The sequence below is a fragment of the Anguilla anguilla genome, chromosome 6 (genome assembly GCF_013347855.1).
Source record: "Anguilla anguilla isolate fAngAng1 chromosome 6, fAngAng1.pri, whole genome shotgun sequence".
NCBI classification, from domain to species: Eukaryota; Metazoa; Chordata; class Actinopteri; order Anguilliformes; family Anguillidae; genus Anguilla; species Anguilla anguilla.
In genome coordinates, this window is record NC_049206.1 from 7203906 (window position 1) to 7218538 (window position 14633).

Here is a 14633-nt window from a genome sequence, read left to right on the forward strand (position 1 = left end):
ATGAGTTTGCGGCGGCAGCTGACTCCCCGTCGTTACCGGAGGGGGGCGGGGGGGCGGGGGGGGGGGGGTGAAGAATAACAAATGGCTTTGTCAAGAGCCTAAAGTGGCGGGACGCCGCGGGACGGGGAGAATATGAGACACTGAGAAACGACGTGCCGTAAATAAAAAAAAGAGGATGGTCGCGTATGCCGCCGTACGAACGCGCGGCTGAGAGAGAGAACGAGAGAGAGAGGGATGAGCGGCGGATCTGACGGGGCCTGTTCTCCCCTCTCTCTCCCTCCCTCCCCCCCAAACACCCCCCCCCTCCCCCACAGGCAGAAGAACTTCGCCAGAGGAATCGAGCAGCAGCTCCCGGACGGCATGGTGGTGGCGTCGGTGCCGGCCGAGGTGCAGTGCCAGGAGGAGCTGTCCGACCCTGTGCCCGACCCCGAGTATCTCACAGGTACGGCGCGTCCGCCTCACGCGGCTCACCGCAAACGCGCAGCGGCCTCGTACAGCACGCGCTCAGGGACTTTAAGGGTCAGGGAAATGTGACGCGTGACCGACGCTATGTCACCTGTGCTCTTTCTGAAATTGCAGGTAAGTTCCTGTGCGTGAACGATTTCGAGCTGCCACGCAGAAACACTTGCCATTATTGGAGGGCTGTTTTTGGATGCTAGGCTTGTTGATGGACCGTAACAACATTTAAGGCGTTGAGCAGGTACTTTTAGCCACAGGTGATGTTACCTTCACCTGCCATTAATATTTAACATGGTCAGAACACCGCCAATAGAGCTAGCGATAAGACAGGCAACACTATGCCTGGACTAAGAGGCATTACTAGCCCCAAAAAGCCAAACCATGTCCAGCCACTCAAACGCTTTATATGTAAGAGGGAAGCACTTTAACACTGGAGTACCTTAACACTGCGCTCAGGACTCACCACTGGTTCTTGCGTGTGCACTGGTAAGAGGTCACATGGGTGTATCTCCCCTGGGAATGTTAGATGCTGGACTAATTGATATGAAACTGATCAAAATGCATGACTGAGCCCCGGAATCAAATACGCACAATTTAACATTTTGGGAAATGTTAAACGAACGTGGTCTGAGCACAGTTGCATAGCGATCAAAACAAAATTATTTTAAAACCACTTTATATGTATGAGAGCTTTAAAAGGCTTTAAAACTAGTAACTGTGGGCATGATCAGAATTTTAAATAAAAAATAAAAAAGCAATTCATTTCAAACCAGTTTCCCACAATGCATCCGATCGCTGTGCTCATAACCCCTGGGCAAGATGGCCCGCATTGTACCCACCTTCCCCAGCACATGTTTATGTGCACACTGTAAATGTAAATGAGTTACGGGCTTCACGGTCGTGACAGCAAACAACAATGCGTTTGCAACTGTGTGCACACTTTTCACACGAGTCATTAACGGGGAAGCTCTTAACGAAGTACCGGCTAACGTTGCGACGTAAACGTAACGGAATTAGCCGCTGGACAGACGGTAGCGGTTTATAACGGCCAGCGGTGGCGCTGTACCGGTTCGGTCCGGCTCGTTCGGCGCGCGGTCGGGCCCAGCGAGCGAAGCCGCCGTCTCTGAGCGCCCGGGGTAGCTAGCCCCCCCCCACAACATCAAAATGTGCGTCGCCGTGACCCTCGCGCGTATTAAAATTGACGAATTGATTTTCCGCCCCCGCGCGACTTGTCGTTTTTCCGCGATCGTCCGAGGCTCGGGTTCAAACCGGAACGGACCGGGCGGTGAAAAGTGAGGGCTCACCATGATGGATCATTAGAAGCGCAGGGCCTGCGCACCTCTTCCGGTTATTTGGTTGCAGTACGGTAAGCAAACAACGACCCGTTCTTACCCCCGTCTTTAACGAGCTGTTAATTAGCGAGGCTCCAGAAGCCGGGGAGGCGAGCGTCCGGATCTGCCGGAAAGTGGGACGGGGGGGGGGATCGATTGGATTAATCGCGAGACGTTTTTTTATTTAGGTCAGCACTTTAACCGCGTGCAGAAATGTCTCGGAAGCGTTTACGAACGTTCGAGCTCATTTTCAAGAAAAGTTTCTCGGACGCGGCCTGATCAATGTGATCAATGCCCGCTGGAGAGGCACTTGTTGACGGATATTTTGGCGTCGGAATCGCCCGTGAAAGAGGCGTCCTCGTGCTATAATTGCTGTCTGATAAGCAATTCTGTTTGAATGCAGTTTCAGTGGGATTATAAAAACTATAAATGAAAACCCATTTGTGAAAAAAAAAAGATGTAAAAAGTGCCCTTTGAAGAGTGCTTGTGAAGGATTGACTTGCGCCGTCTTTAGTAGTCTCAATCACGTGGCGTTTGTCAGGGCTAATTTGGGTTTGCCCACGCCTTCCCTCGTACGAACATGCGGTTTGCTTAAAACAAAAGTGCTGCTGTGATAGATAATAAGATTCCATTGTGTGAGGTTGTATATCTGAAACACCACCCAACCCCCACCCCCACCCCCCACACCCCCGCTCCCACTCCCCCCATCTCCCATTCCCCCAACCATGGCCCGGTCTTTTACTTGCAAAAGCCTCGCCTATACTTCGAGCCCACGGCCAGATCTTCCTCACAAATGAATAACTGGAAGGAGATGTAGGGGCATTAGCCAAATCATTTTTCACGAGGCAAAGAAGCATTGGGGGGAAGGAGGGGGGTGGGGTGGGGGGATGGGGGGGGTAGAGGGCAATTTTCGCTTTTCGGAATTCATTAGCCCGCAGATTTCGAATCCTGTCCGTTACTCACCGGTGAGCAAACGCGGGTGCTCGCCGGCAGCGAAGACGCCGAACCAGGGGTCAAAAACCAAACCGCCCTCATTACCGGGAGGGGGGCGGGGGAAGAAGACTCCCCCGGACCCACGGAGTAAGTCAGCCTTCAGAACGACGCCTCGTTTGTCATCTCCCGCTCAAGTTACATATGCTGCGGATTCCCGCCTGTCTGGCAATGAAGAATAGAGCTTCTAAGGCCCAATGCTAAATTAACAGCAGGACGGCTTTAGCACTGAATAAATCATCCTCTTTATTTCTTTATTTCTACTTTTTTTCCCCCCCCCCCCACCCTCCCTCTACGGAAATATTTACTTGTCAGTGCAATGCAGTTTTTTTCTTCTTCTTCTTCTTCTTCTTTGAAATATCAGGGTTCCTGTTTGACAGTCCCGTCTGCGCGCCTGTCACATTTGGCCCCGATCGGCAAATGAGCTCGGCCGACTTCCTCAGGGCGGTTCCTCTCGGGCTCGGGTTCCAGAGAGCGGGTTGCGCTGGTGAACTCGCGCATTTCGTCGGGGGGGGTGGGGGGGGTGGGGGGCGGGAGGAGCTGGTCCCGGAGCTCGGTTTCGGTTTTCTCCTCAGCAGTGCAATGCATGACACTGCGCTCTTATGTTTAGGGAACTCGGTTCCCGGTGTTTCAGGTTCATTTCTTCCTTTTACCCTCGAGCGAGGTGCTTAGCCGGAATCGCTCCAGTAAATGTCGGGCCTTTTTAATGGACTGCGTGCAATAATGTGAGTGTAATTTGCCCTAGAGCACCTGCTAAATGCCTACACATATAATGTGATAGCGTAGATACTGGCCCGCATTGAGTCGTTACCTATGATCAACATATTAATGCATATTTTTTTCCCCTTCGAATGTACAGTTTGGCGAGTTAATGTGAGTGAATTAACCTGTGTTCATCAAGAGAAAAATACCGAATTTCACATAGTATAATACATAGCACATAAAAGTGTATAAATGTATAAGAGAGGAAGAGTCATTTAATTTGACATGAAAGGTGATGCTCATTTCCACTGTTTTTATTATTTTTTTATTTTGTGTCAGTCACCGCGGATATCAGTAGAGCTTCCTTTATCTTCAAAGCTCTCCTTCTGAAATGGAAAAAACTGCTTATATATATATATATATATATATATATATATGAATGTCTTTGGGTTTCTGCAGTTATTTTTATTCACTGACAGGGGTTCTGCTTGAGGTGTGATGTTTGGAGCAGCAGAACCCAGAGGGCACATGTTCAGAGCCCTGACACCGCTCTTCAGTTTCATCCTTTCATTCCGACTTCTTAACCCCAGAAAGTCCGGAAAAAGACAAAACAAACAAACACACAAAAAAAAAGAGGTTGTTTGGCTTGGTGTGAACTGTTTTCGCGAGTCACACCGGATACAGAGCTTGTGCTAATTAAAAGTCACGGCGGCAGTTCGGCCACCCTTACAGGAGCTCCCGGCTGCCCAGTGGGGGTTTTAAAGGATTGCCAGTTCGCGTCAGCATTTGGGATAAAGCGGGGGCCAGAGCAAGGCTGGTTAAGACAGGTGTCCCTCTCGCAGAGTCGTGGTCATGTTGAAGATAATTGACTGATGGGCCAAAGACCTTCCACAACATCAGTTAAGACAGGCTCTTGTTAGGGGGGGGGTGTATTTGGGCTGGATGGGGTGAAAAAAATTGAAATGGAGCACTGACTGTCCCCATGGATCTGGGCTCTGCCGAGGTGCAGGGGCCTTTTTATCCACGGTTGCCGCGGGCGACAGTCCCGTCCCACTGCGACGAGTTAATGCGTCCCCTATGCTCCGCCCCCATCTGGCCGGAGGACGCTCAGATTGGTTATCGCATGCTCGTAACGCTCAGGTAGCGGACGGCTGCGGTTGCGCCGGACCGTGACTGCGGGTTCAAATCCCTTCCGGGGACGGTGGCACTGCACCCAGGAGCAGAGACCCTTGCCTTCTGCCGCTTGGTCGAGGATCCAGCTGCGGAAATGGGTTACTGAGCGCGTGCAGCTCTGCTTGCCCTGAATAAAGCCCATAGCTGCGGTTTTGGGGGGCAGCGCGGTGCAGCCAGAGCAGGAAGTGCCTCCTCGCAGGTGGGCAAAAGTGTGTGCTTATTATTAGCCCTGGCCTGGATATGGCTCATTGGTCTGAACTGTTATTAACCTCTTTCTTTTCTTTTTTTGTTTGTTTTTCGAGACGCATCCTTTTTAAGCGGGCTAGCCGTGTGAGGTGGCCTCGGGGTCTTAAAGAGGAGGCTGCAGACATGGGTGGTCGGAATGGGAAGAGAGAGAGCCCCAGGACGCTCTCTCTCTCCCAGGTGGAGCAGGGAATGAGTAAAGGCTGGCGCGTTTCGTAAGGCAGGGCCGAGGGAGAGAGCGTCGTTTATGACTCATTCACTTCGCTTCCTCTGTTGCATCACAGCCAGCCCCGCTCTCTGTCGGAGGGCCGGTGCGGCTTCACAGATGTCTGTGCTTCGCCCCTGGGGGTGAGAGGATTCACAGAGCGACGCAGCAGCTGCGTCTTGGACGGCGGGGTCACAGCTGCGTGCTCCAGTCGCTCGCTCGTTCGCTCAGCCCAGTGATTAGGCTGGCTCCTGCTCCTGCTCCTGCTCCCCCCCGAACGGAACGCTGTTCCTGTCCCTGCCCCCCACCCCACCCCCCACCCCCCCCCAGCTTCCCGCCGCTGGCCCAAATCCCCGCTTCCCCGGGTCACGTGGTGCGCTGACCTCAAACCGCCATCCCGCGCCTCTGCTCGCCACCCCCACCCCCTCGGGCAGAGTCGCCCGAAATACCCGTCGCCAAGGCCCCGCCGTAGGCTTGACATGGAGGTTCTGGGGAAACGGCAGGACCTGTCGAGCCACTCCTCCCCCCCCCCACCACCATAGCCCCTTCCCCTGCTGGTTTTGGCGGGTTGGCGCCGCGGTCAGTGTATTTGTCACCATGTCAGCAACTCCACGCGCTCCCTGCTCCAGCTCTCCCAGGGCAAGACATTCATCCACCTATTCATCTTCCTGTTGGAGAGCTATTCATCATAGGCCGGAGGGCTCCATCAATTATTCCAATGGGGAAGGAGAGGGAGAGGAAGCTTTGAAAGGCAAATACATCTTGATTTAATTGGAAGCAGGTAAGCCACAGCCAGGGCAGGCGGGTGGTGGGGGGGGGGGGGGGGGGCTCTCTACAAGGATGAAGAAAGAGAACCTTCTACCGCTTTTTTCCCAAACTGACGCACACACGCCCCCCCCCCCCCCCCCAAACTCTTGGGAGCGGGTGAGATCGAGCGACACTCCACTATGTGGTCCTGTGCCCATGGGGAGGTGCTGCTCTTGGCACTTTCTCTAAAAAAAAAGAAGAAGAAAAACAGCTGCCAGGTGTGCCCGAGTGCTCACTTTATAAAGCCAAATACCAAATGTAGAAAAAACGTTTTTCACATTTCTCAGCGACGTCTAAATGAGGTCTCGTACGAGTCGCTTAGTAGTCGGCTGGGTTAGCGCGTGAACGTGGACGTCAAACGGAGGTCTGCCATTGGCATACTAAAACAGCTGACAACAGGTTTGAGAAACGGCTGACTTTAGCTGCTTTGCGACTTCAATCGTAAACCGTGAAAGCTTTTGAATGCAGATCTAGGATGGATCACGCTGTGACGGGGTAGTTTGGCCCGAGAGAGACTCCTGTCCAATCAGGGAGGGCCCACGGAATGTTTGAAGTCCGGCGTGTATCTCGGACCACCTGTAGCTTGTTGGAACAGGTTGATGGAACTCGGTTGGTGGCCGGAGAGACTTTGTTGCTGAATCTGCTGAGACCTGCCGATCCAGCTGCCTTGCATATTATTCATTATTCTGTTTAAGCTTCGGGGAAATGGCTGGTGTCCCAGGTGCATTGGCCTGTGGATATTCTGTTGTGCGTGGTGTCCATGCAAGTGTGTAGGTGTGTGTATGAATGACTTTGCATGTTTGCACGTGTGTGTTTGTGTGTGTGCATGTGTGTGTGTGTGTACACACGTGTGAATGTTCTGTCGTTGATCTTTTGTTGCTTAGCTTTCATGTACGGGACCCACTATCAACTGCAAATCTGTCGATGGAAAGTAAAAAAAAAAAAAGAAAAAAAAAATCTAGCCAAATATCTGCCTTGAGAATTTTATCAGTCCTTTCCAGACAGGGCCTTCCTGCTGTAATTACCTTCAGAGTTGGAAATGGGCAGATTCAGGCCCGCAAAGAGCAAAAGGAGAGCTGCGTTATTCTATAAGCTCGGGTCAATACCATTCCCGTGGGCTTATTGAAACCACCGAGCAAGTAGACAGATCTAAAACTTCAATTTAGGACAGAAAGAGCCACAATTTCACAGGTGAATTAGGAGTTGCACTTTTTGATGAATCATTTCCATTGTACCCTGGGAAAGGAGAAACGCGCAAAAGGACACAAAAAGAACTGAATTATTTAAATGTCACTGGACTTTTTGTTTGTTTGAGACAGCAAACTGAAGAGAAAATGTTTTTCCACCTGCGACTCTACCCTGATGTTTTGGAGTCGCATTGCACAGTGGTTATGCATATTTTCTTTGGGATTTTTTTAAATTAACATTTATAATTTAAGAACCACTTTTATGCTTCTTTTCATCAAATAAGCTCTCTGTTTCTCTAAGGACATTTAGAGGATGTTTGCCGAGGTATATCAAATCCAAATCATTTACTCAAGTTAAAATAACACGAAAGTGTAATTAACTCAAAGGATTGTTGAGCTGGAAACACATATTTTCTGCAGATCCCTGGGATAGAGTTGAGTAACATCACATTAGGTGTTGAAATCAAAGAGGATATCTACCTTCTCAGAAGATAATGACAGGCATTACAAAGCAAATCAAAACAACAACAACAACAAAAAACACTCTCAGGCCAATTTCAGTATGCCTTGCCTGAGTTTAAACATCAGGTTTAAGCTGCATTTCCGCTGGAACAGCTAATCCATATTCCACACCTTTGTACAGCTGCTCCAGTTGTAATGCAGTCTGTGGTCAAGAGGTTTAACCCTGAGTTTTGAAACTCGAGCTAAGCACGCTGCAACTGCCCCTCAGTTAATGAGTCGATAGGGGGACGGAGATGCCTTTGTTTCTTGGTAAATATGTCTCCTTGCTTTTTTGGGTTACCACTGTCTCCGATCAATCCCCAGTGCCAGTGTGCCACTGTTTTAAATGTGGAGATATGTGCTTCAAGTGTGAGGTCAGTGAGTTTGCATGGGAAAGCAGTCTGATGCAATTGTTACTGAACTTCCTTATTTAAAAAAAAAAATTAAATTTAATTAAAATTGAAGCAGTCCGTTTTTTGAGTCCCACAGCTTGTTCCTGTGTTCATTTCAGCACGGCGACAAAACTCACGACTGCAAATAAGCGGCGGCCATTAAAGGTGCCCTGTGGGCCGGTGTGAGCGTCGATTGCATTCAGGCATGAGGTGGGGGAGAGACGCTCAAAACAGGCGAGGTGGAAACGGAAAAGCTGAAGCCCTTTCGTTTCCGCGGATATGGCGCCCTTAGGGTGGGGGGGGGGGGCGGGGGGGGGGGGGGGGGGTACTCGTCCCTTCACTGTGTCTCCTGACACCCGGTGACTTTAAATACAGCAGCGATGAGACAGCAGAAAATCTATATTTTATTAGGTCACACTGTAATTGGTGGCATAAGAGAATGTCAGACCTTTTGGGGGGAGAATAATTTATGGTGTGTGCTAAGGCTGCGCAATGCATTTTAAATATGGCCTGATATTTGATTAGAAAAATGGTTCCGCTTTTCACGGAGAATGCAATTTTGTTTTGTTTGGCGTACAGAAATTGCCTTGTTGACTGAGTAGTAGAAAGAGCTGAAAGTTTTCAGCTGAAAGCTGAAAGGCTTTGAACAACGCGCTCCATTCACATCGCCTTTTTTTTCTTTTTTGGCAGTTACTACTTGAATCCTAAAAAAAGTCTACTTTAAGGGTCCGAACACAGAACAAAAGCAGACGCGTATGCAGGCATACATTTAAAAAAGACGTTGAAGTGAGTTGAAGATTCTAGGTGGAGCTGTAGAACAAGCTTGGGAGGCTCTTCTCCTTCTTCGCATTTTGAAAATCCAGAGACAGCACGAACCAGGGTAATGTTGGTTTCTTATCATGGTAAGGATCCAGCGAACAAAATTCAGAGTAATTTTTAGTCCCAAAATCATTTGCACTTGTCACTGTTGTCCATTTTGTTATATTGTGTGCATAGGAATATTATTATCTGTGGTTTTTATATACTCTACGGAACAAGTGAGCTCACCTACAAGCTTCTCTGACCAGTACTGGCCAAGCAGTCAGAATTCTGTTAGCTTCTGTGACTGTTTCAGGGATATTTGGAGAAATTATGACTCTTGGAAAAGAGACACCCCAGAGCTACCTTTCAGCAGAGACCAGGACTATGCCTGTAGTCAAAAGGGCTCAAAAATGGTAACCATTTTATTTTGGGTATGTCATTTTCAGGCTTGTGTTAAAAGGGGAGGGGGGGCGGGGGTCGGGGGGGGGGATGGTGCTACAGAAGGGGTTATGAGGGCTGCCATTATTTCAGTTTTCACAGGTCTGCAGAGGCCATGCGTGTTCATATACAGCACGACTGTCTGTCATGTGGGTAATACAGCATCATGTGACCTTTCATTCATCTCCACTAATTCATTCCTGATTACAGATGAATTTGTTTTGTTTTTCAGTATGAATATTTACAGTATATTTATATTTCACACAATCCAAATCCTGCTTCTAGCAGGAGTCTTCTAGCATCAGTGCGACATGTGTATATTTGTACTGAAGCCACATTTATTGCAGTGCATTGTGAAGTCCATTATAACATGACTGCGCCGGTAGAGTTGTGTAACACTGGCTCGGTACAAGCAATAAAATCACCACTGATGTAACAGAGTGCCAGTATAAAGCACCGATACAAATGCTGCAATAAACAACTGCATTCATATCTTCTGCCGTTGTTCTCGCCATCAAAATGGAGCCTTCAGCTTTCATACGCGTTTCTCCTGGGCAAAGAGATAAACGAAACAGTTTTAAAAAAAAAATTTTTTTTTTAAAAGATCCACCTGGGTTATCTTTTAAAAAAAATTTTTTTTTTTAAAAGATCCACCTGGGTTATCTTTTTCTGTATCATTACATCAGGGGAAAAAAAGGCGTTTCGTTGTGAAATGTTATTATTTTGTAAATGTTACAGTTGTCCGATGGACTGGAACCCGCTGCCCCCGCTGCCTGTGGCTCTTCGCCGTGTCCGCTCTTAATTGGTGGAACAGCGCGGACAGGAAAGAGGAATCCATTAACACGGCTCCGCGTGTTTCTGGCCGCTAATGCGCTTACAATTAATTGTTTGGTTGCCAAGGTAATTTGAATTTACAGGTCTGCAGATTGCCCGGACTTGCCTCGGTCCCTGGCAGCGTGGATAATTAAGATTTTACTGTGCGGCCTGAACCAAGGCTCAGCAATGCTAGCTGTGAGCCGCTGCTCGTGTTCTGCGGGGGAACATTTGCATAAATGCAAATAGCGACAGTGTCCGTATTCTTCATCAGATTAATTTTCACATTTTTTTTCATCTGAAAGCTGCTCTTCTATTCATATACAGGTTGGAACACACGTTAGTTATGAACACCAAGGTTGAAGAAATGGAGATTTTTATTTATTTATATTTTTTTACTGTGACTTCTCAGAAGTGTAAAAAAAAAAAAAAAAAAAAGAGGCACATAGTCTCTGGACAGAAGCCGGGTATAAATAAGTGATATGGGCCTGGCACCAGCACAGACCACAGTTTCTGGCACACAAAGAAGACAGCGAGCGCCATTAAAATTCAATTTTGGGAGCAGCCCTCGACGGTAATCACTTTTGGGGTTTGATTTGTTCGCTGACACTGATTAATTGCATGGAAATGCGGGAGCCTCCCCCCCCCCGCATTAAACGTCAATTAATTAACGGACGACATTAGATGTGATAATTAATACAGCGGGGGTCTCGCCAGGGGTCCGGCAGCCTTAAGGGGGGGGCGGCCGTGACGAGCATCGCGAGCGCGGCGAGCGCCCCCCCGGCTGCAGAAACAGAACGCGGCGAGTCTTCGGAGACCGACCGACCGACCGACCGTCTCTTATTTTATTTGAACGCCTCGCGCTGACGTCACCTGCCCACGAGGCAGGAGGAGACACATCAAGGGAGAGAGAGAGAGAGAGAGAGAGAGAGGAGCTTCTGTGGACGATCGAATGAACGAGCGGCGGATATTCCGGGGGAATTTTGATTCGAACTCGGGATCGGCTCCTCCCTCTGACCCGTCGCCCGACCCTCGGGGCCGGACGTTTGTTGACTGTTGACGAGGACAAAGTGGCAGTGATTCATGGCGCCGCACCGAAGCTCCTTCCCCCCAATTCCCCCTTAATTAAACTCCCGGCATATGGCCCTGCTATTCGCCGAGCCGCAGAGGTGTTCCGACGTCGCCGCGACGATGCACACCGCCGCCGCCCTTTTTTTCCCGGCACTGTCAGGGCGGCAGGCGCTGTCACCTTGGATACCTTTTTGAGCTGCTTTAAGGGAGCATCCAGATGTGTTCCCCTGGCACCAGCTTTATAGGTCACAGTGCTCCACACTTTTTGTACATCGTCTGTGAGTTTTATGATGTATGTGTTCAGTCATAGCTACTAAAGTCATAACATTTGGTGAGCTTTTTTTTCTGTACCGTGTGGTGAAATCCTCTTTCATAATGGATTTTTTATGTAACTCTGTCAGCACATCTTGTGTGCCTCACTACAGCTTGTGTCAGAGAGAGTGCCCACTGGTAAAGAAGTGGAAACGTCGCGATCGTTTGTTTGTCATATTCGGTTTGTTTTGTTAAAATAGCATCTTAACCTAGTGCAAACGGGGAAAGTTTACACTTAAAGGTCAAAGTTCAAATTGAACTAAGTGAGCGCCTGTGGGAGGATGAAAGACGCCTACCGTTTCCCAAGGTTCGCAGATGCCGTGCCACCGAAGCCTAGCAGGCGGTTCACCTTGCAGCCGACGCACTTAGCGAAAATCGGGCCGCTCTCAGTCTCTCTCTCCGCGCTCGTATCCTCTGTCTCGCCCGCGTCCCGTCCCTGAGACTGAAGCCAGTCTTGTAATGAAGTGAAATGAGCCGTTGTAATACGTATGGCCGTAAAATATAGACCCTCGGGGCGTTCGTGACCAGACTCGGCACTGTGCTGGATGCGCTTTTGAGCCAAGATGGGCTCCCGGTGAAACGTCTCTGTATAAGACTCATGACCTTACCTAAGGAGTGAGTGCTGCCTTTACCTCAGTGCAAGCTCAAACTCACCCAACGTGCAGTTCCAATAGGAAAGGCATAGCATGCACTGCGGTGATTTTTAAATGCCCGTTTCTGTGGGGAGAGCTGAATGCAAAAGTGTGCCGGTTTTGCTCCATTGCCTGCCTCCTGTGTGAGTCTTCCCTGTCAGTCATCCAGAACCGAATATCAAGCAGTTTGTTCAGGGGGATTTATGACAGCCTGTAGCCTCCCGCTGAATTTAGGGTGCGTTTTTAAATGTAGTCCTGGGCGAGGCCGCCGCTATTCAATCAATGAGCCGAAACCGGCAGATTGGAAATTACGGAGGTGCAATAATTCATACGAGTATGTTTTTAGTTCGCGTAACCAGGGATATTTCACTTCCCCGATTTTCAGCCTTTGTCGGCGATAAAGCAGAATTACAGAACTAAAAACGTTTGCAATGGATGAACGGGCACTGTAATGGAGGGCGATAATGCCTGCGCTGGGTCTCATTCATAAAAGCCTGAGCTTGCACGCAGAGATTTTTTTTTTAGCATAATGCAGCTGAGGTGGTTCTGCTCAAGGGTACAGCGACTGTGTCACACGGAACCCTTCCCAGTGACTCAGGGGTCTGACCCCTGACTCTGTTCACCACCCCTGAACTGCGCTCGAAACCTCTGTCCCTTGCCGGTTCAGCAGATACAACATTTATAATTTAATTAGGTCGTTTTTTCGTTATCATTTAAGTACATGACTGTTCATTGGAAGGTTCTGGAAAAGTAAATTACCAACGAAAGGGCAAAATGTACCGTCCCTCCGTACCGTGTAACAGAAGCTGTAGAACCGGTGCACTACACTTCTCCCATACGACATAAAGCAGTTTATATTACATGGATTTTAAGGGCGCGTTCTCTCACCAGTGAAATTGGCGTGAGTGGACGCTTGATTCTGTGCAATAAAAAAAGTCAGTATTTTCGCTGTCTCAATCTAAGACTTCAAAACATGCTGAGCTAGCTGTCACGGGCTAACTTCCATTTTCGGGTAGATTTACGACGAGACGTTTTCAGTCTTTGAAATGGACTACGGTTCTCCTCAGCCGTGCTGCTCGCACCCCCAGCCCCCCCTCCCCCCCCCTTCCCAGCATGCACAGTGAGTTAGCTTCTCTTCCCTCCCTCTTTGTGAAAACATCACACGTTGTTTCAATCAACTCCTGAGTGGCGTCATTAAAGTAATTATTCCCTGGCATTATTACCGAGTCTGAATGTGATTTCTTTTTTTTTCCACACTATGCTCGCCGTGCCTCACCAGCATCTCACTCAGGAAAATGTCTTCTCAGCCACTCTGTCGCACTGAAGTATCCTCACCTGGCCTGTAAGGCAGGAGCTGAAAAGTGCACTGATTTCACTCTGTCGAGAGGTACAGCTTCTGTAATAAACTCTTGTGGAGCGTCTGGTTCCGTCTCGATGTTTAACTTTCTGCTTCTCAGTTTGAATTTGGGGTTTGTATGCAAAAAGTCGAACATTTCAGGGCAAGTCATTTTGTCAAATTGGGTACGGCGTTTTTTGGCAAGCCAAGAGACCCCGCTCTATTCTGACCCCTTCTGGATGACAGGGGTTAGTGTTAAGGTTGGGGGGGGGGCGGTTGATGTTGAATTGCCAGATGACCAGTCCGACCGTGCCTGCGGTTGTATTTCGAGCACATCTTTCCGGAGGCTTCCTCTGTGGGAATACTTCCGAATGCAGGCAGACACCAGGGGCACTGCTGTAATCTGAGCATCCCAGCTCAGGACCCTGGCCCCTCTGAACACGGCTCATGAAATAGCTGAGTTCAGCGCTGAAGATGCAAGGCTAATGCATTATTTATCAGCGCGCATTGTTTACTGTGTGTAACAGCTGCTGTGTCTGCTTTTTGCTTCTGTTTTTGCTTCTTTTGACACAAGTTCACATCTCATGCGAACAAGAGGCCTGAGATGGCGCAGGGTGATTTCTCGACAGAAGGTTGCACGGCGAGCCTAGCTGGGCTGAATGTTCTTGTCATCGCACGTACATATTTTCACTTGGACAAAATGATTCACTTGTTACATTTTTTTTTTAGGGCTTGTTTTGGGCATAATCTGTGAGCATTCAGAATTTGTACTTTGGTATTGCTTGATATAGTTCCTTGCCGTTGAGTGCTTTAGTGAACTTACGTGTGCTGTACGTTCTCTGACCTGGACATACTGTTAACCTGGTTTGCCGCTGTTGCTCATATAGAGGAAGTGAGGTGAATCCACTCAAACTGTTGTTCAGCTACATCATCTTCCAAGTTGTTTTGGATGAAAACATCCACACAAAGAATGTACTGTAATGTAAAATGTAATGCGTCCGTTGTTTATGCCCTGCTGTGCAGAGCCATGGATGCCTGCTCGTGTTTGAAAAATCAGTTACCAGGTGAGGTGCGCTCGTTGTGTATTAAGTGCTGAGTAGCAACGAAAAGCAGATTTAGATTGTATTAACAAATGATTGTTTAACTTCTCAAAAAACAAAATCGCTGTAACATTGTGTTTTTTACTGTTGATTCCAATTAAAATAGTTCTACTGAACAATAATATGGTTAATCAAGTGCT

The 14633-nt window shown here is 48.6% G+C and overlaps 1 protein-coding gene across 5 annotated transcripts in view; it reads left to right on the plus strand.

Moving 5' to 3' along the window:
- The window catches only part of astn1 (astrotactin 1), a 323396-nt gene that overhangs the window by 205007 nt on the left and 103756 nt on the right, over positions 1-14633 (plus strand). For all 5 annotated transcript variants that reach the window (XM_035422531.1, XM_035422532.1, XM_035422533.1 and 2 more), the window contains one exon: positions 315-442. In XM_035422531.1, the coding sequence (XP_035278422.1) occupies positions 315-442 (128 nt within the window). The remainder of the gene's footprint in view (positions 1-314; positions 443-14633) is intronic.